At 55.0% G+C, this 25,814-nt stretch overlaps 1 protein-coding gene across 1 annotated transcript in view; it reads left to right on the top strand.

Moving 5' to 3' along the window:
• Positions 1-25,814, top strand: part of UNC13A (unc-13 homolog A) — a 52,128-nt gene that overhangs the window by 10,793 nt on the left and 15,521 nt on the right. Inside the window, exons 9-33 of the mRNA XM_042927300.1 lie at positions 1,974-2,181; positions 4,991-5,551; positions 5,829-5,937; positions 7,720-7,766; positions 10,022-10,100; positions 10,264-10,269; positions 10,745-10,816; positions 11,085-11,304; positions 11,872-12,099; positions 12,976-13,117; positions 13,240-13,409; positions 15,793-15,908; positions 16,933-17,096; positions 17,495-17,645; positions 17,962-18,030; positions 18,347-18,436; positions 18,655-18,789; positions 20,364-20,497; positions 21,953-22,038; positions 22,240-22,366; positions 23,130-23,226; positions 23,607-23,750; positions 24,527-24,610; positions 25,155-25,232; positions 25,455-25,543. Coding sequence (XP_042783234.1) covers positions 1,974-2,181; positions 4,991-5,551; positions 5,829-5,937; positions 7,720-7,766; positions 10,022-10,100; positions 10,264-10,269; positions 10,745-10,816; positions 11,085-11,304; positions 11,872-12,099; positions 12,976-13,117; positions 13,240-13,409; positions 15,793-15,908; positions 16,933-17,096; positions 17,495-17,645; positions 17,962-18,030; positions 18,347-18,436; positions 18,655-18,789; positions 20,364-20,497; positions 21,953-22,038; positions 22,240-22,366; positions 23,130-23,226; positions 23,607-23,750; positions 24,527-24,610; positions 25,155-25,232; positions 25,455-25,543 — 3,406 coding nt within the window. The remainder of the gene's footprint in view (positions 1-1,973; positions 2,182-4,990; positions 5,552-5,828; positions 5,938-7,719; positions 7,767-10,021; positions 10,101-10,263; positions 10,270-10,744; positions 10,817-11,084; positions 11,305-11,871; positions 12,100-12,975; positions 13,118-13,239; positions 13,410-15,792; positions 15,909-16,932; positions 17,097-17,494; positions 17,646-17,961; positions 18,031-18,346; positions 18,437-18,654; positions 18,790-20,363; positions 20,498-21,952; positions 22,039-22,239; positions 22,367-23,129; positions 23,227-23,606; positions 23,751-24,526; positions 24,611-25,154; positions 25,233-25,454; positions 25,544-25,814) is intronic.

Here is a 25,814-nt window from a genome sequence, read left to right as displayed (position 1 = left end):
AAAATGCCTCTCTGGGCAAGCAGGCAATTCGGTCAAAAACCATGTGGGAGGAAGCGAAGTCAGGGTGGTAGCAAAACAAAACAAAACAAAACAAAACCAAAAAACCCAAACCAACAGAAAGCAATTTGCCCCCCAAAACTGGACCATGTGTCCAGAAAAACAAACAAACAAACAAACAAACAAACAAACAAAAACCGTTTGCCGACTACACCCGCAGCGTCAGGCAGTTTGGCCGGAAGCGTCTTGGCCTGGTCCAGGACAGTTGGGCAGAAGGGATGCCGGTTTGGTTAGAGGCTCTACACCCAGAAAACTGGGTAGCGAACAAACTGGTCAAAGGAACAATTCGGTAACGTTGGCAACTCGTCCAGAATTCCACGGGGACACTCTGTCCGGATTTCAGATCCCCGGCTTCAGGCCCCCGTGGCCTCCCAGTTATACCCTGATGCGTGTAGACCTGAGCCGTGGAAATTCACATCTGCCTCTGCCTAAAATGCGAGCACTGATGGCACCCAGCACATCAGATGGTGGCCGCTTACGACAGGGGCAGGATAAAAAGCTTGTAGGTCACAGTGACCCGAGTCAGATGAGAAACCAGGAGGCCAGAGTGACCTTGATGAGGCTGGCTTTGCTCGCGGAGAATGAATTCAAGGTTTCCCAGAAGGCAAACTAACTTAGGGAATGAATCCAAATAGGTTTTTACATGAAGGATGAACTTGATTTTATTTTAACGTTTGTTTATTATTGAGAGACAGAGAGAGACAGAGCACGAGCAGAGGAGGGGCCGAGAGATGGGGAGACACAGAATCCGAAGCAGCTCCAGGCTCCGAGCTGTCAGCACAGAGCCGGAGGCGGGGCTCGAACCCACGCACCGTGAGATCATGACCTGAGCCACCCAGGCGCGCCCCCCCCCCCACCGCCACCGTTCACCCCATTTAAAAAAAATGGACCTATTTGTCAAATACATAGAAACAGACACGATTAGCTGGGGGGGGGGGGGGGATTAGGAGATTAAAATAATAAGGCGAGAAAAATACACACACATCCGGAACACGAGCAAAGAAACCTAAAGGCATTAAAAAGGGGCAAATCACGCCCCTTGGCATTTAATACCACCGGTCAATTCATGCCCTGGGCCACCTAATCTGGGCTTTCATTTCTTTTCTTTTGCAGCCCATTTGTTTTCAAGGGTTGCCTTTTAAATAAATTGAGTCTCTACTGTCCTAACCACAATCTCGCATCCTTCGACGCTGTTCTTTTTTTTAATCAAGGAAAACAAACCAAACTAAAATGCCCTTTAATGCTTATAAAACACTTGAAGTTCAGCACTCTGCCCTGCTCCATTCAGCCGTAGATTCTGGGTGCGCGATGGTCTTGCCTAAGAATCTAAGAATCTGACCTAAGAATCTAATCCTTTTCGAGGGCTATAGTATCGTCAGCCCCCATGTTTGTTCCCACACGTGTGAGCTCAGATCTAGGAACGCCATCCTCGGACATCGAGAAATCTCTGAGGGTTAAAGGAAATTGATACTCCAACCTTGTCCCCCTGATCTCCCTCTGAACGTCCCCCTGAGTTTTTGTGTGACTTCTCTTATGGGAAGGGAAGCTCACTGCCTGATGGAAAAACTCATCGTGCTTTCAGAAAGCCTGGTCTTTAGCCAAGTCCGTGCTCACGTTTGAGCCGAAGGACACCCTCCAATTTGCCCCTGTCCCCCTCACATTATAGGACCTACGTTGGACCCCAGACTAGGAGTCCAGTCTGACTGGCAAAGCAGGGTTTTCACCTCCCTTATCCTGCAGCCTCTACTTCTGTTAACGTGACCCGAGATCCTGCATTCATTCTGGCAAAGATCCCTCTTCTTGGGTTAGCAGACAGCGAAGACTCCCTAAGTCTGGGAGACTGTGTTGGCCTCCATTGGACGCCCTCTCTCTCCCTCCCCTCCTCACCCTCTCCCCTCCCCTCCTCTCTCTTCCAGATGATGACCCTGACAGCGCGGTGGACGATCGCGACAGCGACTATCGCAGCGAGACAAGCAACAGCATCCCGCCACCCTATTACACCACATCCCAGCCCAATGCCTCAGTCCACCAGTATTCTGTCCGTCCACCACCCCTGGGCTCCCGGGAATCTTACAGCGACTCGATGCACAGTTATGAGGAGTTCTCCGAGCCGCGGGCCCTCAGGTAGCCACGGTGCTCGAGGAGGGGATCCGTGTGTGTGCCTGTGCGTGTATCTGGCTCTGGGTCCCAGAGTGGGGACAGGAGTAGAGGACCCGGGGGAGCTGGGGGTGGAGGTCAGCGGGTCCAGGAAAGCAGCATTCTTGTAGGGTAGTAGAGCCCTTTCTTTACGCTAAACCTTGTAAGAAGATCTCACGAGCGTGGTCAAAGGGGGTGTGCTTTGGCTGACGAAGGGGAGCTGAGTCAGGAGGCCCCCCCCGAGCGGTGCCCCTGAGATGCGGGGGTGCCTGGGCGCTCCCTTTAAGGGCGCTGGTGATTTTGGAAAGAGTCTCCCAGCAAGCAGCCGGCTGGTGGTCCTGGCGTGGTCCTGCCCTGACGGCCCGACTCTGTTTCTGGCTGGCAGGCTCGGGCACCGTCCCTCGGGAGCTGCCCCTGCGCGCTCCGGCCTCTACCGCTACCCCCTCGAAAGTCGGCTGGCCCCAGACCTGTCCGACAGGCGGGCCACGCCACTGCCCGGTGCGGGGCGCTGGTCTCCAAGCCTGTGAGGCTGAGAGTCGTGCCTGCCGTCCTTCCGCGCCGACCCGATCACCCAGCCCTGGTTGCCAAACAAAACTGCGACGCAGGGGATATTAAACGGATCGCACGTTTGTAAAGCGCCTAGAGGGGCGTCTGAACGTGCCACGTGGTGACTGTTGTGTCGACAGCACAAACAATACCGTTTGGAGCTAACTGGGTGCCCCGTGGGTGCCCCGTGATTTTTGGTTGTGGGTCTTTTTCCGAACTATCTGCTCTCCCCAGAATACGGTTCTCCCATTCAAGCCTCACTCCCATTCATTTGCATACCCAAGCTGGCTCAGGCTGACGCGATTGCGGGAACAAAGTTTCAACGGGTCGGAAACAGCCGAGAGGAGAGTCAGAGACCAAATGTTAGTGAAAAGGAAAGGTCTGCCCTTGGAGAAAGAGAGCGGGGGAGTGGCCATAGCATCCTACCCAGAGAAAATGCCAGAAAGGGTTGGCTGGGAGAAGTCTGTCTACCGTGAGCATTCCTGGGACAGGATGGGGGGGTGGGGAGTCGGGGTAAGAGGAACCCTCTCCTCTTGTGCTTTGGTCAGGCCACACAGGAGTGAGGGGAGACCCTCCAGAAGCAGGGGGGAGGAGAGGATGTAGAGGTAGAAACAGCTTGCATTCCCCTGAGAGTGACTCAAGCCACGCTCCCTGGCCATCCTGGCCGTGCTGCCTGGTGCTGGATGATCCGAGAGGCTGGGGACACCGAGCCGGACCCAGACATTCCATCCCACAAGCCAGGGCTTGGCTGGAAGGAGGGGCAGAGCGGGACACTCTAGCAGTGGGGAAGGGTAGGGAGGACTTCCTGGAGGAAGGTGCCTGGCAGATAGCCCCAGAAGGATAAATGAGAAGTCCGAGGAAGAGAATTTCAGGCAGAGGAAACAGCTCAGCCACAGGCTGGAGATCAGGTCCCAGATCATGATCAGGAAGGCCCTTGGGTGGCCAACTCAGGGGCATGGGAGCCAGGGGAAGCATCTGAGGGGGGTGAGAGCCGTGTAAAGACTCAGTACGTCAGAGCCAGGATGGGAGGATGGCCCCAAAGACGAGCCTGGGGCAACTTAGGCGGCGCCTGAGGTCGTAGGTGGACGCATCCAGGCCTATGCTGGGATTCCAGTCCTGGGCTGCCCCCCTCCCCAGGGACCCCAGAATGTGCCGGGATGGACTTCAGGGTTATTCATCAGCAGAGGGAGCTTGAAGTCCTTTCCAGCCAAGTAATACTTGCTGATCCCTCACCTGTCCCCTGCCATCTACAAGGTGGGCCACTAAAAAGCAATCACCTAAATGCATAAACTAGCAACCAATGGCGAAAGGGAGAGACTCCCATTTTGGTCCCTACAGCATCCCTGGAGCTGGCTGGGGAGAGGGGTCCCGGTCCTTGAGAGCAGAGGAAGTATTTAAGACAAGGAATGATGTTTGTTGAGTGACTGAGTGAATGATTAGAAGGGGGACGAGTGGTGGCCCATGCGTCATGCTGCCTGCCCTCAAGCAGGGCTAGGTGTTCCTTCCTAGTCATGTCCAGCATGACCCGGGGCGCACCTAAGGACCCGACTTGGCGGGAGGGTGGGGGAAACTCACTCAAAGACAACATCTCAATGGGCACCAAAAGAGACTCTGGAAGGGTGTTCCTGGAAGAGGGCACAGCAAGGGCAATGGCTCAGAGGTGGGCACTGATGCAGGGGCTCTGGAGGAACAGTGAGAAAGCCAGTGTGGCCGGAGCAGGGAGGGGGAGAGATGGGAGCACAGAGGGAGATGAGGTGGGGAGGCTGGAGGGTTTGGGCCACCCTGGGGTGTAGGGCAGGGCCCAGATTTCATACCAAGGGCTCTAAGGAGCTACGGCAGGTTTTAGAACAGGGACGTAAGTGCCTGCGTTTATGATTTGAAAAAGCCCCTCTGTGGCTTCCATGGGAGGCGAGTGCTGTCGGGGACAGGAGGGGACGTTGGGGCAGCATCTAGATTTGGGGACATCAGGAGCCATGGCCAGGTTCGAGCTGCAGAAGCACTAAATCTCCCAAGACTGGAGGTGAGGCACTGATTGGGGTCCCCAGCACATCGGAGGGGCGCAAGGCGGGTTCTCCAGGCCGAGGTTTCCCAGGTACCCGGGGCAAGGCCGGGCGCCCCGTAGGCGCTCCTCCGCCAGTGCTGAGTGAATGACCGGGTGGTGGCGCCTGCGTGACGGCCGCGGGGGGGGGGGGGGGGGGCGGGCGGTGGCTCGGGGGTGCCTCCCCGGCTGAGCGCTGGCTGGTCCCCACAGCCCCACCGGCAGCAGTCGCTACGCCTCCTCGGGGGAACTGAGCCAGGGCAGCTCGCAGCTGAGTGAGGACTTCGACCCGGACGAGCAGAGCCTGCAGGGCTCCGAGATAGAGGATGAGCGGGACCGGGACTCCTACCACTCGTGCCACAGCTCGGTCAGCTACCACAAGGACTCGCCGCGCTGGGACCAGGATGAGGAGGAGCTGGACGAGGAGCTGGACGAGGAGCTGGAGGACTTCCTGGAGGAGGAGGAGGAGGAGGAGGACGAGGAGCTGGAGGAGGAGGAGGAGCTGCCTGACGAGGAGGAGGAGCTGGAGGAGGAGGAGGAGGTGCCGGATGACATCCGGAGCTACGCCCAGCGGGAGGAGGTGGCCGTGGCTGAGCCCAAAGACTTCAAGCGTGTCAGCCTCCCACCGGCCGCAGCTGAGAAGGAGGATAGGCCTCCGGCCGGGCCTGCTGAGGCCCCCGACGTGGCCAAGGCGGCCCCTGGGCCAGCCGCACTGGAGGAGGTGCCCACAGCGGAGCGGGCCCCTGAGCCGGAGCCCCCCAAGTCTGAGGAGAGGTAATGGGAGGGGGCCAAGGGGCTGTCGCGGGGGCCAAGTGGCGCTGATGTCGCGGGGGCCAAGATGGGGTCAGCATGGACCCGGGGAATGGAGGGGAGGGTGTCGCAGGGTCATGGCCGGGAAAGCGGAGGGGGCACTGAGGCCCGTCAGAGGGGCTACAGGTGGGTCACTGTGTCTCTGCAGGGCCAGAGAGGCCACGCAGGGCTTGACATCGCTCGGAGGGCGGAGGGTGAAGGGAGGGCCGGTCCTGGAGCCTCACGACGCCCCTTGCCTCAGTTTCAGGCGACGAGAGGATGAGGAAGGCCAGGAGGGTCAGGACTCCGTGTCCAGGGCCAAGGCCAACTGGCTTCGAGCCTTCAACAAAGTGCGGTTGCAGCTGCAGGAGGTGAGTGACAGCTGCAGCCCCGCTGGCCCGCTTCCCCACCGCTCCCATACCCCATCCACCTGCGTCCCTTTCCAGGCCCTGCCCACACCTGCCGTGGCCCGCCCGTGGACAGCGTGGCCACGCCCACTGCCCCCGGACACCCCCCCCCCTCCCCCTGTCCACCACGGCTTCGCTTCGCCTTCTTACATCCTGGTCTTTCTATGGCTCCGCCCACCCCAACCTGGCCCCACCCACACCTGCCCGCGTCCCGGCCCAGCCCCTGTCCAACCTGACCCCTCTCTGGCCCTGTTTGCACCTTGACTTCATCTGTCTCCAGAAGGGCCCTTCCCTGGTCTCCCATGACTGCCTGCCCTCCCCCCCAACCAGCCGGCCCCACCAAGGCCCGGCCCAGCCTCCCTCGTGCCCACCTGGGATTTCTGAGGAGGGAGGAAGGAGAGGTGAGCTGGAACCTGGAGCCAGGTCACGGTTACAGCCATGTCAGAGTCAAGCTCATGGATAGGGATAGAGGTGAGGGAGAGGGAGAGCGGTCAGAGCGAGGGCAGCAGTCAGAGATCAGAGGTCTGGGTTAACACTGGGGTTAGGGAAAGGAATCAGTGTCTGGGATCACACTGGGTACCAGAGTCAGGGTTGGGGAAAGGTCTCAGGTCTGGTCAGTATCAGAGAAGGAATTAGGCGAAGGCATTAGCGTTAGGGTCAGGCAGCAGGATTGAGGCCCCTCATTTCTCTCTTCAATTGTTCAAGCCACCCTAGGCTGGGGACAGAGCAGTGTCATTATCCAGGGGGACCATTATCCAGGGGGTGAGGCTGGCAGTAGGATATCCTAAACAGACTCTCAAGGTCTTAGACCGTCAAATGTCAGAGCCACAGAAGTTTCCAATCGAATGTCTTATGTTTTAAAATTGAAATTTTTTTTTTTTTACTAAGTTCTAAAAGCAAAGGGTAGAAAAGAATATGCAGTGTAAGGTCTATTGAGTAACTTTCACTACGTCAGCAATTTGAATGAAAAATAAAAAACAGCAGCGACTCTTTGGTGGAACTCGTAATATGGCAAAAACCAAATAAACGTGGGCAGGCTCTGTGGGTCTCGTAGAAGGGGCGTAAAACGAATCCGAGGTAATCAGGAAAACTCCCTGGAGGAGGTGACACTTAAGGAGAAGTGATATCCAAAATGCTTCAACGATATTTCAGAAGAGTGCTGGACCCTCCCCACCCTTCTCCCACCATGCCACCCTTTAGTTGCATAGGAGGTAAGGGTGTCGGCTCTGGGTCTACAATGAGATCTGAAGGATCAATGGAGACAATAAATTTCATGTATTTAAAAAAAAAAAAGGATCAATGGAGGCTGATCGGGAGCAGTAGGTGGGAGGGCGTATGAGCAAGTGACGCAGCTCAAGCAAAGGCCCTGGGGCACAAGACCAGATGAGCAGGTGAGGCCGGGAGAAGTTTAGAGAATGACAGAATCTTAACGAGTGTTTAAAAGAAGCCCAGGACTGTAGTGCACGGGCTCTTGTTGGAGATGATGCTAACACGTCCCCACGTTTGACGGACAAGGAGACCGAGTCCTACTGAGGTGGGTGGTAGAGAGGAGCTCTTCTCTCCCCATTTTACAGATTGGGCAAACTGAGGCCCAGAGAGAGCTTAAGGACACCCAGTGAGGACTAGGACCCGGGCCTCCTGACTCCCGGCCCAAAGAGGAGACGAAAGCGGGTGTGAAACCTACCTTGCTCTGGGGAGAGGCTGCCACACTGACCGTGTCTGTCTGTCTGTCTGTCTGTCACGCAGGCCCGAGGAGAAGGAGAGATGTCCAAATCCCTATGGTTCAAAGGCGGGTGAGTAACGGAGTCGTGGGAGAAGGAGGAAGGAGGAAGCTTTGAATCCAGAGCTCGAGACTCCTTTACATTGTAGCGTCAGCCCAGGGAGGATAGCCAGCGGTTCCGTGGAGACAGGGGACAGCTTGAGTGACAGATCGGGTGTAGCCCGACAGATGTAGCCACTAGCATAAGCATTCACCCCGGACAGAAGCCAAAGAGAGTCGCACATTGAATCCCCACAACACACCCACGGGAGGACCGCTACCCCTATTTTCCAGGTGGGGAAACTGAGTCCAGAGAGGTACGTGCCTTGCCCCAGACACTCGCGTTACCCAAGATCACTTCCTCCTAGAGAAATAAATGTAAGAGAGAGGAGAAGCCTGTGTCCTGCAGCGTCCCTCTGCAATCCCGGGGTGAAGTTGTTGATCTGATTCCGTTTTTAGACATCCCAGATTATGGCTACGGTTGCTGGCTCTTTCTTTAATGGTGACCCTTTCTTTAATGACAGTTATTTGGGCGTCCGTGGAGCCTTTTGTCCTATCTAAGCGCTTACGCGGGCTTTTCTTCCTTCAGCGCCTGAGTGGAGAGGTTAGAAGATGTAAAAGATATTCTTAAACACTTATTTTTTATCTATGTTTGTATTTGTTTTGAGAGCGAGAGAGCGCGCAAGCGGGGAGGGGCGGAGAGAGAGGGGAGAGAGAATCCCAAGCAGGCTCCGCGCTGTCAGCGCAGAGCCCAACGCGGGGCTTGAGCTCCGGAAGCCGTGAGATCATGACCTGAGCTGAAATCAAGAGTCTGGTGCTTAACCAACCGAGCCACTCAGGTGCCCCTAAAAGATACTTTTTCTGCGTTTATTTATTTTTGATAGACAGAGAGAGACAGAGCACAAGTGGGGGAGGGGCAGAGAGAGAAGGAGACACAGAATCGGAACCAGGCTCCAGGCTCCGAGCTGTCGGCACAGAGCCCCGACGCGGGGCTCGAACCCACGCACCGCGAGATCGTGACCTGAGCCGAAGTCGGATGCTTAACCGACGGAGCCCCCCGGGCGCCCCTAAAAGATACTTTTAAAGTACACTAATGTTTTCAAGTAGCAGCGGGAAGGGTGACTGCCTTCCCTTGTGCGTCCTTTGCAAACAGAGGCGCGGAGACAGACGCTGTGACTCCCAGATGAGCCGGTGTCCTTGGGGGGAGCCCCGGAAGCTGGGACTGACATGGGGATGAACACGTGATCTATGGAGGAAATGCCCTCGAGAGACGCGGGCGGGGTCAGGCTGGGGAGCCAAGCCCAGGTGTATTTCGGGAGTCACCAGGCCTCTGCCTGATCTTCCAGGCAGCACTGGAACATGGATGGCACCCCGGGGCTTGTCCAGAGTCACTGGCTGCCAGGCATCTCTCTCCCTGGCCAGTGGGAACCTTCTGGAGAAGAGCCACGCCTGAACCCTCTTTGGGATGTGGGCCCCTCCCAGTAAGGTGAATCCATAAAGGCCACCATAGCATCTCCCCCAAAGTAGCTCATTCTGACCCACCAGCTACGCCAAAGCTGCGTAGCCATCAGCTTCGAAATCACTCCTTCCAGGATCGACTTCAAGTATACATAGGTATTTTCAATTTTGAAATACCTATTTCAATTAGGTAGTGTCTCATGAATACCTTAGTTTATTCAAACGTCCATTCAAACTTCTATTCAAATTGGGCAACGGCATCATCTCCCCATTTCCCAGGTGAGGAAGTTGAGGCCCGGAGTCGTCTTCGTTTCCTGGGGCTGCCGTAACACACTACCGAATGGGCAGCTTAAACCAACAGGAGGATATTCTTTTTACAGTTCTGGAGGCCAGGATTCCAAAGTCAAGTTGTTGGCTGAGCCACGCTCCCTCTGTCACTGTCACCTGTAGGGGAGACTCCTTCCCTGCCTTGCCAGCTGCTGGTAGTTGCTGGCAATCCTCAGTATTCCTTGGCTTGTAAATGTGTCGCTCTGATCTCTGTTGTCACACTGCTGTCTCTCTTTCTGTAAAGACACCCGTTACATTGGATTAGGGGCCCACCCAGTCTAGCGTGAGCTCATCTTAACTAACTATATCTGCAATGACCCAGATATTCAAAATAAGGCCACGTTCTGAGGTACTAGGGGCTAGGATTTAAATGTATCTTTTTGGGAGACACCATTCAACCTTTAATAGCCCGGGGAGATCAAGTGTCCTGCCCAGGCCTCCAGTGATGTCTGTGGGAGACAGCGAGACGCCTGGGCCCTTGACATCCCCGTGTGTGTCTTACAGCCCTGGCGGTGGCCTCATCATCATTGACAGCATGCCGGACATCCGCAAGAGGAAGCCCATTCCACTCGTGAGCGACCTGGTGAGCGCCTGTGCCCTCTCCTCCCCCAGCAGAGCAGGCCTGCCATAAGCAGTGCTCAACCTATACAACTGCCCATGGCAGACCTGGGGCTGGGGGCTGGCAAGGTGTTCCCTGGGACTAATGTAATCTGATTTCTACCCTGCCTGCTGCATGGACACTTCAGGCCATGGTGAGTGGTAGTGACCTGGGCCCCCATCTCTTCCTCAGACCCCCTCCCCCCCCATTAGGATCTTCCAACTGGCCCCCAATGCATGGGTTCCGGGGTGAGGGGACCCTGCCCTGTCCTACAGTTTCTGGGTGGGGAAGAGAGCAGGTGACTCCCGATCTTGGTTCCTGGAGTGGCTGGTAGTTTTGCTCTGTGGCTGCTGATCGTGGCCAAATGCAGCTCCTGAGTCTGGTTCCTGGTGGGGGTGGAGAATGGGTGAGTCAGGGGTGTGAGGCTGCTCACCTTCCAGGGTCCCTTCTAACCCAGAGCCTCTGTCACTTTCCAATTCTTCACTGGCCCTCCTCCTGCTGCTATTTGTGGCCGTGGCTGCAATCCGTCGCTGGCGGCCCCAAACCATGGCTGTGGATTCTGCTCGTGGTGACAACCCTACGGGTGTGAATCGACCCCGGTGACTCCCTTGGTGATTTCCCTGCCCCAGTCCCTGGTCCAGTCCAGAAAAGCGGGCATCACCTCCGCCTTGGCCTCCAGCACTTTGAACAACGAGGAGCTGGTGCGTGGGGCGCCTCCCCTTCCACGGGGTTGAGCGGCGGGTGGGCTGGAGGCTCCGGGGAGGAAGAGGAGGAGAGCGTGGCAGGGACGGGCACTCCTCCCTCCCCACGATCTGGTTGCGCTGCGTCCGGCCGACATGATCTGTGCACCGGAACCGTGGATTCCGACGGTGTGGGGGCAGGGGGAGGGACGGGGACTTTACTACACTCAGCGAGGGGGTGAGGGTGGCGCCGGACAGCGCCCCATGCCGCCCCTCTCTCTCCGCTCAGAAAAACCACGTTTACAAGAAGACCCTGCAAGCCTTAATCTACCCCATCTCCTGCACGACGCCGCACAACTTCGAGGTGTGGACGGCCACCACGCCCACCTACTGCTACGAGTGCGAGGGGCTGCTGTGGGGCATCGCGCGGCAGGGCATGCGCTGCACGGAGTGCGGCGTCAAGTGCCACGAGAAGTGCCAGGACCTGCTCAACGCAGATTGCCTGCAGCGTGAGCGCGGGGCCGGAGGGGCGGGGCTCCGCGGAGGGGCGGGGTTCCGTTGGGGCGGGGCTCCGCGGAGGGGCGGGGCTCCTCGGGGGCGGGGCAAGAACAGGGGAGGGACTCGTTGGCCGCAGGAGTGGGGCGAGAGGAGGGGAAAGGGAGCGTGAGGGGGTCAGAGAGGGGTGGGGAGAGACTCAGGGACTAAACTGTCCGAGGGTGGGCTTACTGACAGTCAGCGGTTCCCCTGGAGAAAAATGGGTTAGAGAGGGGGCTCAGAGAGGGAGGGGGCTCTGAGTGGGGGGGAGGAGCCAGAGAAGGGGCGGAGTCTTGGTGGAGCGCGAGGGTTCAGTGCGGCCCCCTCGCGCAGCAAGGTGGGCACTACGCGGAGAAGGGGTAGGAGGGTTCAGAGAGCATGTCGAAATATCTAGCAGCTCTAGCTTTGGGGCGCGAGTCACCTGAGCCCCCACGGCTCTAAGTGCTCTTGGCCGCAGCCCAGGAAGCTGGGGAGTGGGAGGTGGGGTTCTCGCTCCGGTGAGGGGGCGCGCTCTGGACGGTGACTGCTCTCTGCGTCCACAGGGGCTGCAGAGAAGAGCTCCAAGCACGGGGCGGAGGACCGGACGCAGAACATCATCATGGTGCTCAAGGACCGCATGAAGATCCGGGAGCGGAACAAACCTGAGATCTTCGAGCTCATCCAGGAGATCTTCGCCGTGACCAAGACCGCGCATACGCAGCAGATGAAGGCGGTCAAGCAGAGCGTGCTGGACGGCACGTCCAAGTGGTCGGCCAAGATCAGCATCACTGGTGAGGCCGCGGGGGTGGGGGTGGCCACAGGGTCCCTTCTTCTCAGCCCCCTGTGCTCCCTCCTGTGGCTCTTCCTTTGGCTGTGTGTAGTGTGTCCATATCTGTCCCATGTCCCTAGGTGTGTTTGTGCTCCCACGGTGGGCATGTGTGCCTCCAAATGGGAATGCATGACGCTGTCTGCATGACTCTTGGTTTGTGCCCCACCCCACCCCCAGAATCAGACCCCAAGAAGAAGAGTTGAGGGCACGTTGTTTATCTAGGGGGTGATGCCGTGGGAGTTGAGAAGTGAGCCTGGGACGGAAGGAACCCTACACAGGGTGTCAACGATCAGGACCACTGGGGGACAGTGCTGACCACTGGGGGCAGAAGGGTCCTGCCCGGGTGGAGGCCTTCGGGTGTTCGTCCATGCCCAACCTCATTCGAATTTCCCTGAAAGCAGACCCCAAGATGAGGATTTCGGGGCAGATGGGTATCCAGAAGGTGGCCCCAGGAAGCCCCAGTGTGGGTGGAGACATGAGGCTGGGAGCAGGAAGAGAAGGAGCCCTGCAGGGGACCCCAATAAACAGGCGGCTCTGAGAGCAACTGTAGGCTCAATCCTGCTGGAAATTTCAGGAGGACAATGTACAGAATGTCCTACCCAGGGGTGACCCAGGGCAACCTTCCCATCCAGCATCAGCCGAGGACTCCGGGGGTGTTAACTCTTCAGGAAGCCCTTCCTGTCTTGTGGGTGTCCCCATGGGCTCCCATGGTCAGAACAAAGCCCTCAGGCCATGTCACAGGGGTCCCCAATAAGCAACAGGGACCCTGTGGCGGTGACTATTCTCGTACGCCTCACTCCTTGAGCCCGTATTTGTATTTGTCCTGTGTGTCTTCCAGTGGTCTGTGCCCAGGGCTTGCAGGCAAAGGACAAGACGGGATCCAGTGACCCCTATGTCACTGTCCAGGTTGGGAAGACCAAGAAACGGACGAAAACCATCTATGGGAACCTGAACCCTGTGTGGGAGGAGAACTTCCACTTGTAAGTGCCTGGCTGAACCCCTGGCCGCCCAGGTGGACTCCCTGCCGGAGCAGCCGAAGGGGGCTCCAAGACCAGCCACCTGACCCCCGCCTCTGCCTCCCCCTCCCCCCCCCCCCCCGCAGTGAATGTCACAACTCCTCAGACCGAATCAAGGTGCGTGTCTGGGACGAGGATGATGACATCAAATCCCGTGTGAAGCAGCGGTTTAAGAGGGAATCCGATGACTTCCTGGGACAGACGATCATCGAGGTGCGGACACTCAGCGGCGAGATGGACGTGTGGTACAACCTGGGTGAGCATGGGTGGTGTCCTGCAAGGGGACAGGGAGGGTGCCCCAGGGGGCCCAAGTGGGGAACCAGTGTCAGGAGGAGGTAGTCTAGGAGCCCAGTCTGATGGAGAAGGTAGGGTCTGTGTGTCCCATCTGGTGGGGGAATCAGGATCTGTGAGGCCCAGTCTGATGAGGGAGGAAGGGTCTTCTGTGAGGCCCGGTCCGATGGGGGAGGAAGGGTCTTCTGTGAGGCCCGGTCCGATGGGGGAGGAAGGGTCTTCTGTGAGGCCCGGTCCGATGGGGGAGGAAGGGTCTTCTGTGAGGCCCGGTCCGATGGGGGAGGAAGGGTCTTCTGTGAGGCCCGGTCCGATGGGGGAGGAAGGGTCTTCTGTGAGGCCCGGTCCGATGGGGGAGGAAGGGTCTTCTGTGAGGCCCGGTCCGATGGGGGAGGAAGGGTCTTCTGTGAGGCCCGGTCCGATGGGGGAGGAAGGGTCTTCTGTGAGGCCCGGTCCGATGGGGGAGGAAGGGTCTTCTGTGAGGCCCGGTCCGATGGGGGAGGAAGGGTCTTCTGTGAGGCCCGGTCCGATGGGGGAGGAAGGGTCTTCTGTGAGGCCCGGTCCGATGGGGGAGGAAGGGTCTTCTGTGAGGCCCGGTCCGATGGGGGAGGAAGGGTCTTCTGTGAGGCCCGGTCCGATGGGGGAGGAAGGGTCTTCTGTGAGGCCCGGTCCGATGGGGGAGGAAGGGTCTTCTGTGAGGCCCGGTCCGATGGGGGAGGAAGGGTCTTCTGTGAGGCCCGGTCCGATGGGGGAGGAAGGGTCTTCTGTGAGGCCCGGTCCGATGGGGGAGGAAGGGTCTTCTGTGAGGCCCGGTCCGATGGGGGAGGAAGGGTCTTCTGTGAGGCCCGGTCCGATGGGGGAGGAAGGGTCTTCTGTGAGGCCCGGTCCGATGGGGGAGGAAGGGTCTTCTGTGAGGCCCGGTCCGATGGGGGAGGAAGGGTCTTCTGTGAGGCCCGGTCCGATGGGGGAGGAAGGGTCTTCTGTGAGGCCCGGTCCGATGGGGGAGGAAGGGTCTTCTGTGAGGCCCGGTCCGATGGGGGAGGAAGGGTCTTCTGTGAGGCCCGGTCCGATGGGGGAGGAAGGGTCTTCTGTGAGGCCCGGTCCGATGGGGGAGGAAGGGTCTTCTGTGAGGCCCGGTCCGATGGGGGAGGAAGGGTCTTCTGTGAGGCCCGGTCCGATGGGGGAGGAAGGGTCTTCTGTGAGGCCCGGTCCGATGGGGGAGGAAGGGTCTTCTGTGAGGCCCGGTCCGATGGGGGAGGAAGGGTCTTCTGTGAGGCCCGGTCCGATGGGGGAGGAAGGGTCTTCTGTGAGGCCCGGTCCGATGGGGGAGGAAGGGTCTTCTGTGAGGCCCGGTCCGATGGGGGAGGAAGGGTCTTCTGTGAGGCCCGGTCCGATGGGGGAGGAAGGGTCTTCTGTGAGGCCCGGTCCGATGGGGGAGGAAGGGTCTTCTGTGAGGCCCGGTCCGATGGGGGAGGAAGGGTCTTCTGTGAGGCCCGGTCCGATGGGGGAGGAAGGGTCTTCTGTGAGGCCCGGTCCGATGGGGGAGGAAGGGTCTTCTGTGAGGCCCGGTCCGATGGGGGAGGAAGGGTCTTCTGTGAGGCCCGGTCCGATGGGGGAGGAAGGGTCTTCTGTGAGGCCCGGTCCGATGGGGGAGGAAGGGTCTTCTGTGAGGCCCGGTCCGATGGGGGAGGAAGGGTCTTCTGTGAGGCCCGGTCCGATGGGGGAGGAAGGGTCTTCTGTGAGGCCCGGTCCGATGGGGGAGGAAGGGTCTTCTGTGAGGCCCGGTCCGATGGGGGAGGAAGGGTCTTCTGTGAGGCCCGGTCCGATGGGGGAGGAAGGGTCTTCTGTGAGGCCCGGTCCGATGGGGGAGGAAGGGTCTTCTGTGAGGCCCGGTCCGATGGGGGAGGAAGGGTCTTCTGTGAGGCCCAGTCTGATGGAGGCAGGAAGCAAAACCTGAGGATCCTAGTCTGAGGAGAGAGACGCAGACCCAGGAATCCTATCTAAGATGAGTGGATGTTGGGGATCTTGATCTGATAGGGGAGGCAGGGCTGGGGAGCCCAGTCTGGGAGAGAAGGAGGGCCTAGGGCTCCTGGTTAAAGAGAAGATGCAGACTCGGGAATTTAATCTGCGCAAGGAAGCAGGGTGTGGAATCCTAGTTTGAAGGAAGAGACGGGGCCTAGGGAGTTCTAGGCTACTGGGAGAGGCACAAGCCCAGAGAGAGCCGATCTGAGAAGACATACCTGGGTCTTAACTTCAGGGTCATGACTCCTGGCCTACCGTCATGCACACATTAGAATATCCCAGGCCTACACTGGGAAGGTCTGATGCAGAGGTCCCCTTCTGTTCTGCAGACAAGCGGACTGACAAATCCGCCGTATCAGGTGCCATCCGGCTACACATCAGCGTGGAGATCAAAGGCGAAGAAAAGGTGGCCCCCTACCATGTCCAGTACACTTGTCTACACGAGGTGAGGCCCAACGCCCCTCCCTGCCTTCGCAGCTCACTGTGATCTCCTCCCATCCCTGACCACCCCAGCTCCACCTTCCTGTTTCCAGCCACACCATTCATACTCTCTGGGCCTCAAAGACTATCCCCCATGCCATTCCTACTGCCTGGAAAACTCCTCCCTATCCATCCAACTTCAGGGCCCCCTCCTTTGGGAAGCCCTCCTTGACCTCCAGGCAGACTCTCGCTACCCAGCTCCAGGTGTTTCGCCCGTCCCAGACCTGAAGAGGGGGCTCCTGGAGATGACTCAGTTTTTGAGTGAATAAATGATTGGTTGAACGGACACATACATAATGGGTGGATAAAAGGATGGGCGGATGGACAGATGTGTGGTTGAACTATCGAAAGTATAGATAAGTGGATCTGGGGCGGTTGCACAGGCGGCTTGGTGGAAAGATGGATGGTGGATGAATGGATGGGTAGATAAATAGATGATGGATGGTTGAAGGGGTGGATGGATGCATTGCTGGATAGACAGACTAAGTTGTGGGTAGACGTATGGGATGGACGGATGCGTGGTCGAATTATTAAAAGGGAGGATTCGCACATGGGGGAAGTTTTGGGTAGTTGAATGGGTTGGGTGGGTGGATGAGTGTATGAATGGTCAGGCAGACAGATGTTTAGATAGATGCTTGGACGGAAGGACAAACGGATAAATGTGTGAAAGGATAGAGGAGTACATAGGTAGATTTTGGAGTATTTGGATTGATGGATGAGTGAGTAGACAAGTGGATGGATGGGTAGATGAGTGGATGGACAGACAGACGGATGGTTGTGTGGTTGAATTGTCACAAGGACAGATGAGTGGATTGGTGAAATTTTTTGGTAATTGCGAGAGTTGATGGGTGATGGGTGGATGACGGCGTAGATGAATAAATCAGTGAATAAACAAACGGATGGATGATGTAAGCTGCCTCCAGCCTGGGGTCTCCGACCCCTTGTGCCTCATTGCACTCTTCACGATGCCTTCTCCCTCTCGGTGGCAGAACCTGTTCCACTTCGTGACAGACGTGCAGAACAATGGGGTTGTGAAGATCCCAGATGCCAAGGGTGATGACGCCTGGAAGGTTTACTATGATGAGACAGCCCAGGAGATTGTGGATGAATTTGCCATGCGCTACGGCGTCGAGTCCATCTACCAAGCCATGACGTGAGGCTGCAGGCTGGGGCGGACTTGAGGGCAAGGTGCAGGAAACCGGGGTGAGGGGGTTCCCTAGCAGACACTGGCAGATCTGGGGTGGAAGGGTTTTTGAGAGAAGGAGCCAGAGAGGACGTGGGTGTGGTGGGCATCCTGTAATCCCCTGGAGGTTAGGAAAGTGCAGTTTCTGGCAGCTAAAGTGACAGGGTGAGGGTCAGAGTTAGAGGCACAGAGGTAGGGCAACCCAGAGAGGAGACCGAGAGAAACTTGGGAGACACAATCAGGCAGAGGGAATGGTTTGAGGGGTCAGAGGGAGTCCCTCACAGATGCTGTCTTGGAGGCATTCTGGGGGGAACACTGCCTGTCCTGGCTGGATGCCAAGCCCAATTCCTCCCACTCCCTCCCACCAGCCACTTTGCCTGCCTCTCCTCCAAGTACATGTGTCCCGGGGTGCCCGCCGTCATGAGCACCCTTCTCGCCAACATCAATGCCTACTACGCGCACACCACCGCCTCCACCAACGTGTCCGCCTCTGACCGCTTCGCTGCCTCCAACTTTGGGGTCAGTCCCGGGGACCGGGGCTGGGGGATGAGGGCAAGCCCAACCCTGTGCGGGTCGGACCCTGTGTGACTCCGTGGTCTCCAATCTGGACCTGACTTGCTCTGTGACTTTGCACCAGTCACTTGTCCTCTCTGAGCCTCAGTTTACCTCTCGTAGAATGGAAATGGATATTGTGAAGGCCCATTTCAATGATGGATGGGGTGCACTTAGTGTATAGTAAGCACTCAGCCTATATGGCAGCCACCTCGACCCCCATGTCCCTGCTTCGACCCCCCATGTCCCTGCTTCTGTCCATCCTCCTCCTCTGCCTCCTCAGAAAGAGCGCTTTGTCAAGCTTCTGGACCAGCTGCACAACTCCCTTCGGATCGACCTCTCCATGTATCGGGTGAGAAGTGCACCCATAATGACTTGCTTGCTCCTACACGTGTGTGCCTGGAAGGGAGAGCTCCCGGCAGGTGTGCACATGGGAGGACCCATCTTAACACGTGGAATGTGTTCCTTTGACATGTGTACACATAGATGGGCAGCACCTGCCCAACGTGCTTGGTGCATCCAACCAGCTCCCACCCTAGTTGCTTCAAGGTGTTCTCATGGACCCCCCACCCACTTCCTGGAACTTGGGAGCTCTTGTATTTCCCCTAAAACACTCTACCCCGACCCAGCCTTCTTCATAATCCAACCTCTCTTCTCCCTCCCAACAGAATAACTTCCCAGCCAGCAGCCCAGAGAGACTCCAGGACCTCAAATCCACTGTGGACCTTCTCACCAGCATCACCTTCTTTCGGATGAAGGTAAGAAGGGGACCCGGTGCCATTAGCTCTCCAAGGGGCATTCTCCAGGACTCTTAGCTCCTAACCGAGTAACATTTCTCTTGGAGAAATGTGCCCTTTCTCAGTGACCCTCTGCTTTCATCCTGCTACATTTCCTTAAGCTCATAGCTACTTGTAGCCATTTCCTGCATACCTCCTGTCCCAGCTATGCCCACTCGTGCCCGTCTCCCTCCCTCTAGGTGCAAGAACTCCAGAGCCCACCCCGAGCCAGCCAAGTGGTAAAAGATTGCGTGAAAGCCTGCCTCAACTCTACTTATGAGTACATCTTCAACAACTGTCATGAACTCTACAGCCGGGAATACCAGACAGATCCGGTGAGGACCCCAGATAAAGGAGAAAGGAATAGGGGATACCAACCAGGCCCTGACCAAGTTCCAGATCTTCCCCTTCTCAAGCGGTTTAACTGAGCCTCAGTATCTCCCTCTGTAAAATGAGGTCATAAACCCATATCTCAGGATTGAAGAGAAGATTTAATGAACTGCAACCTTTAGATAAAGTGTAGGTAAGTGCTTGGCACCTGATACACAATCGATGCTCAATAAATTCAGTTTTAGCTAAATTTAGTTGAGTTAGGCATACAGTGTGCCTAGGATAGAATCACTGTTCTAAATGTTGAGTTGAATTGAATTTTTTGAGTAAAATTCAGTTTGGGCCGTTTCAAGTCAGTTTATTTGAGATCTTTTCATATGTGTTTATCTACACATATAACGTCCCAGGATTGTCAATAAGGTTTCAAGGAGCTCATGGCTTATTAGAAGGGAAAGGTGGATACATCGGAAATTCACAACCTAGGATGATTAGCCCTGGGGTGGAGGAATTGCAAGAGTCTGTGGGAGCTAAGGTGACCCCTACCTCACCTTGGGCTTCTGATAGGAGATAAGATAAGCTGAATTTAGCCAGATTTTATTTCATCCCATTCATTTACAGTCCCTTGAGTTGAAATCAAGTCACTTTGAATTGAATTGGGTTGAGGTGCAGTGGATTAAATTGGGTTGAGTTTGGTTTAACTATAAACTGTTCAGCTTCATTTATTTCTTTTCAGGTGACTTAAAATTGCTCTTGGCTAATTAGTGAGCAGAACTGAGTGGGATTAAGCTGAGTTTCCTTGAGCAAAAATCCATTTTTTTTTCTATTCAGTTGAACTGAAGTTATTCTCGACTGGGTTGAGTTGACCTGGGTTAGGATACGCTGGATTGTTGCCTTGGGTATAGTTGAGTTCAGATGAGTTGGGTTGAGTTGGGTTTGTTTCAGTTGAATTTAGCTGCGTCCATTTTCATTGACTGACTACAGTTGGATTGAGCTGGCCTGAGGATATTAGGTTGAGTTGAGTAGGTAGAGTTGGATTGGGATGACTTGGTTGAGTTGAATTAGATTAATTTAGGTTGGGTTGAGTTCAAGTCTATTTATTTCCATTATTTTGACTTAGGATGATGTTGCTCTTGGACGAGTTGATTAGGTTCAATCCAATTGAATTCATTTGAGTTTAATTCAATCCAGTTAAGTTTAATTCCACTCCACTCAGTGTAATTGGTCCAAGTTCAGTTTCACTGAATTAACTCTGAGAACCTCCATCTGTTAAGCTAAGTGGGCCTGATTGGCATTCATTTCAGTTCCATTTGGTTTCATGGGCTTCAGGTTTTTTCAACTAAATTCAGTTCTATTCAATTTTATGAGTTGAGTCTAATTAAGCTTTGTTGAGCTGCAGGGACATGAGCTCTGTTTAGACCAGTTTACAAGAGTTCAGTTCCTTTTCATGCAGTTTTCCCACTTGAACCACACACTATTAACAGGGCCCCTTCCTCACTAACCTCCTACCCCTCAATAATGAACTAACTGAGGCACCCACCCCCTGGACCCCTCTGGCCAATCTCTCCATTGCCCCTTCCAGGCTAAGAAAGGAGAAGTTCCCCCAGAGGAACAGGGACCCAGCATCAAGAACCTTGACTTCTGGTCCAAGCTGATCACTCTCATAGTGTCCATCATTGAGGAAGACAAGAATTCGTACACTCCCTGCCTCAACCAGTGAGTTGTGCATCCGTGCAGTTAATTATCTGCAGGTGTATGTTTATAGTGTGTGTGTGTGTGTGTGTGTACACAACTTTGTGTCTTATGTGTAAAGGTGATCATGTCTAATTACACATAAAATGATGTGTATGTGGAGGCAACTGTAGGTGTGGTTGTGCCTGAATGAAATATGGCATAATTTATAAACAGAAACATAAAACTGTGTGTTTGTACACAATCACTGGTATAATCGGATATGTATTTTGTACATGTTGATTTGTGTGAATAAAAATGTGTACATATGTATATGATAGTGTAGGCTCGTAAATAACAATAAGCAGTGTTGTTCAAGTATTTAATGTGTGTTAAATACTCTACCAAATGTTTAACATTTAAATTGCATTATATCTTGTGTGTGGATGTAATTCTGTGTATAGTTGTGGCCTATGGGTTTAAATGTGTATAGTATATATGCATACAATTGTGGAATGCACTTCAATATACAATACTGTATATTGTGTAATTGTGTGTGAATATGTACACAGTTTTATATGGATTTATGTATCTGTAGAGTTTTCATCTATGTTAGCTGAATGAACTGTTGTGTCTTATTTATCCCTGAGTGCTAGAGGGGCTCTTAACTCTGGTGTGCCAGTATCTCTTGGTTAGTTAGATATTCAGTTAAGATCAGGGATTTGGGATTGATGGACTGAAAGGTGGATGGATGTATGGGAAGATGGATGGAGATATGTATGACTGAATGGATGGATAGCTGATTGGATGGAGAGATGGATGGCTGTATGGAGAGATGGATGGGTGGATGGATGGATGGATGGATGGATGGAGGGAGGGATGGGAATATACTGAATGGATGAACAGGTTGATGAATGGATAGATTGGTGGAAGGATAAATGGGTAGATAAAGGAACGGATGGATAGCTGGTTGGATGGAGAGATGGATGGCTGTATGGAGAGATGGATGGATGGATGGATGGATGGATGGATGGATGGATGAATGGATGGAGGGATGGGGATATACTGAATGGGTGAATAGGTTGATGAATGGATACATTGGTAGAAGGATGAATGGGTAGATAAAGGAATGGATGGATAGCTGGTTGGATGGAGAGATGGATGGCTGTATGGAGAGATGGATGGATGGATGGATGGATGGATGGATGGATGCATAGAGAAATGGGTGAGTGGATAGACAAATGGGTGAGTGAATGGATGGGTAGAAAGATGGATGACTGGGTGAATGAGTGGATGGAGGGATGGAGAGATAGATGGATGGAGACTCAGGGAGAAGCAGGGCTTCGGTTCAGAGTCACTCAACAAGTCAGTGGCTTTGAGGGGGCTTGAATCCAGATCCCTCTGCCTGTCCTGCACTACCCTCTGGGTCAGAAAGCCAAAGCAGCCTGTGCCATCTTGCTTCCATCTGCCAAGGTTTCATACTTCCATGACCTTCACCAGGTTTCCCCAGGAGCTGAACGTGGGTAAAATCAGTGCTGAAGTGATGTGGAACCTGTTTGCCCAGGACATGAAGTATGCCATGGAGGGTAAGTACCCCCCCCCCCACAATTCCCATGTCTGCCAGCCTGGCTACAGTAGGTAGCTGTGCCTCAGTATCCCCTCCAAGGCTGTGAGTGTCCTGGACCCTCAAGCTTGAGGTTGGACACCTGTGATGGCCAGAGCAGGTGCTGCCAAGACAGAAGGTGGAGACTTACCTGACTGAGCCACGTCCGTTCTCCCCCTACCAGAGCATGACAAGCATCGCCTGTGTAAGAGTGCTGACTACATGAACCTACACTTCAAGGTCAAGTGGCTATATAACGAGTATGTGGCAGAGCTTCCTGCCTTCAAGGACCGCGTGCCTGAGTACCCTGCGTAAGTCCCTTGCCCCAGGCCAGAACCGTAGTGCTGACAGCTAGACGGAGGCCCAGAGATGAGGGCTGACCTACTCAGGGTTCCCTAGGCATCAGGGTCACAGTGGGGTGCAAACCTAGTATTCTCTATTTTCAGCCATTAGACTATGGACTCCTATAGCCCAATTAATATTCATAAGTATCAGAAACTGCATTGAGCAGTCCTATGTGCCTTTTCTCATTTAATCCTTTTGACGATTCTATAAGATGGGAGCGTTATAATTCCCATTTTGTGGATGAGGAAATGGAGAGTTAAATGCCGAAGGACTTGCCCAAGGTGACATCCAATAAGTGACGGAGCCAGGATTTGAACTCTGGATGTCTGACTCACGGGCTGTGTTGGAGAGCAGGATGGTGGTCACCATTTACCGAGGACCTACTATACATTGTGTCATTCACGCTCACAGCAGCACTGTGGGATAGATACTCCTCTGTTGTACAGGTAATGGGATCCCAGAGAGTAAATGCCCTTACCCATGGGTCGTTTATCTGAACCATGGTTCCTGCAAGTATGGGCCTTTCTCTGACAGTGGTCATGAGGTCCATTTCATGGCTGAAGTAACTGAGGCCTGGTGGGGTAGGGAAGCAGGGAGTAGCCCCCCACCGGAGGCCACAGGGTGAGTTCAAGGGAGAGGAGGACCTGCCCAAGTACCATCCAGAACCAGGCAAAGCAGAGGGCCAGGGGACAAGAGGTGGCAAGACCTCACTCCTGCTCTCTGTTCCAGGTGGTTTGAGCCCTTTGTCATCCAGTGGCTGGATGAGAATGAGGAGGTGTCCCGGGATTTCCTGCATGGGGCCCTGGAGCGAGACAAGAAGGATGGGGTGAGGAGACTGACCCATGACCAAGCCCCTAGTCTGCCCACAGTGGTCTTGCTCCCTCTGGGGTCCATTGGGATCCAATATGGAGGCAAAACTTGCCCTTGAGATGAAGCCAGTCTCTGAAAGGTGACTACTGTCTTCACCTTGTTCATGATTTTGAAAGTTTTTTGTTCACTCAACAAATGAAAGAGTTCGTGCAGCTGGAAGCCCCACTCTCTCTATCCATAGTCTCTGTGTCCGCCTCTAAGTCACCCTTCCACAGTGTCCATCTCACCCCAGGGCAGTTGGTCTCTGGCTTTCCCCATGAAGAGTGGGAGGGTTGGACTCTAGGGACTGTCTGGCTCTGACCCCTTTCTTCCCTGATGGCCTCCCCACCCCTGCAGTTCCAGCAGACCTCAGAGCACGCTCTGTTCTCCTGCTCCGTGGTGGACGTCTTCTCCCAGCTCAACCAGAGCTTTGAGATCATCAAGAAACTCGAGTGCCCTGACCCCCAGATCGTGGGGCACTACATGAGGCGCTTTGCCAAGGTGCGGGAGTGTGGGTGGGGTTGGGAATGGAGTCCAGGGGAGGGATGGGATTGGGATAGGGTCAAGGTTGGGGTTGCACTTGAGATTGGGATTGCGGTCCAGGTCAGGGGCAGGGTTAAGATTAGGACTGAGGTCAAAGTTGGGGTTGGTGATATCAGTGGGATTGAAGTTGGGGTTGACATCAGTGTTGGAGTTGTGGTTGAGGACAGTGTTTAGGTTGAGGTTGAGGTTGAGGTCAGGGTTGTGGTTACAGTTGGAGTTGAATTTGGAGCTGGGGTCAGGGTTGAAGATGGGGTTGAAGTTGGGGTTGGGTTTAGGGTTACTATTGGGATTGAGATTCAATTTGGCATTGAGGTTGGAGTGAGTGTTGGGATTTACGTAGGATTTGGGTGGGTCTTGGGGTGAGTTTGGAAGTCAAGACCATCCAACTGGGTTTGAGGGTTCCAGCTAATTGGCTTTAAGCTGGGTTGAAGTTGAGGACTGCAAGTAAGAATTGGGATTCCATTTGGGGTTGAGTCGCGCTCATGCTTGGAGCTGGGTTAGTATGATGGTTGGTTGCTCTGTGAAAAAGCTGGCTCTACATAAAATAATCATCTTTACCTGGTGGTGTCTCCTCTTGGTTGTGATGGTCATCCTGGGTGGAGAATTCGCCCATCAAATGGGTCCATCTTGAGTGCTCATAGGGGTTTGGGTTCATCCCTGATCTCACTAGTGGCTCTTGATGGGCCTGCCTAACTCCAGCTCCTGTTCTTCCCCCACATCTGTATCCTCCCCAGACCATCAGTAATGTGCTCCTCCAGTATGCAGACATCATCTCCAAGGACTTCGCCTCTTACTGCTCCAAGGAGAAGGAGAAAGTGGTGACCTTTGGGGGTCCCTGTCCTGTCCCCTCCCATCCCCATTCTGTACCCCCAAGGGCTCATCCTTCCCTGGGCTCTGATACTTCTGTCTGTGTATGTCCAACTGTGTGTGTCCGTGTACCTGGCTGTGTGTGTCTGAGGGGATCTGGAGGTGAGGGCACGTGCCTTCAGTGTGTCAGTCTGGTTGTTGTGAATGAAGCCTTCAGGGTGTATGGATGTGAGCTTGCAAAGCTTTGAGACCACGTAGGAGAATATAGGTGTGTGACAAGAACTCTCCCCTTCCTGCTACTCCCAGAAGCCAGCCCCGCCCCAGGGGAGAAGCTATTTGAGCCCTGATTCCCCCTGCCAATCCCCAGAGACTGTCCTCCCCAACATTCCCAGGAATCTGATCCCAAGGCTGTCTTCCATTCTCAGATGACCCTATGGGACCCCAGCTTTCTCTGGACCCAGACCCTGAAACCATCCCAGGGTCCCCGGCAGTGGATGGGGGAGGCTCTGGGGAGGGATCCTGAGTCCTGAATCTCTGCTCTGTTTGCACCGCCAGCCCTGCATCCTCATGAACAACACGCAGCAGCTCCGAGTGCAGCTGGAGAAGATGTTCGAAGCCATGGGAGGAAAAGAGGTAAGGCGAGGCCTGGGCAGGGTCACCATCTCCCCTGTGTCCCTGCAGGCTGTTGATGAATTCCAGCTCAACCACTCCCTCAAACCCAAGCAAGAAGCTTCACAATCTGTGCCCGTTTCCTCCCCAGCCCTTTGGGCTCTCTTTCCCCGGGTTGGATGGGCAAATGCCCCACTTAGGTGGATGCTCTGTAAACCTGATCTAATGTCCCTTCTCCCTCCTCAGCTGGATGCTGAGGCCAGTGACATCTTGAAGGAGCTCCAGGTGAAACTCAACAATGTCTTGGACGAGCTCAGCCGGGTGTTTGCTACCAGGTGGGGGCACCTCTAGGGCTGGGAGCAGACAAGAGGGGGGCAGCCCCCAGACCTCTGAGCCTGGGGCCTCCAGAGACTCAGCAGATGTAGTTAGTGGTGAAGACTTCAGGCTTGGAGTTAGACCTGAGTTCGATCCTGGCTTCCCACTTACTAGCTATATAGCCTTGGGTGAGTCCTTCAACCTCTCTGAACCTTACTTTACTTATCTATAAAGTGGGGGATGATAATAGTGCCTGGGTAGGACTGTGCAATGAAATAAACAACACAAGTA

The sequence above is a fragment of the Panthera leo genome, chromosome A2 (assembly GCF_018350215.1).
Source record: "Panthera leo isolate Ple1 chromosome A2, P.leo_Ple1_pat1.1, whole genome shotgun sequence".
Taxonomy (NCBI): domain Eukaryota; kingdom Metazoa; phylum Chordata; class Mammalia; order Carnivora; family Felidae; genus Panthera; species Panthera leo.
Note: the sequence above shows the minus strand (reverse complement) of the source record. Positions and strands in the feature narration are given on the sequence as shown.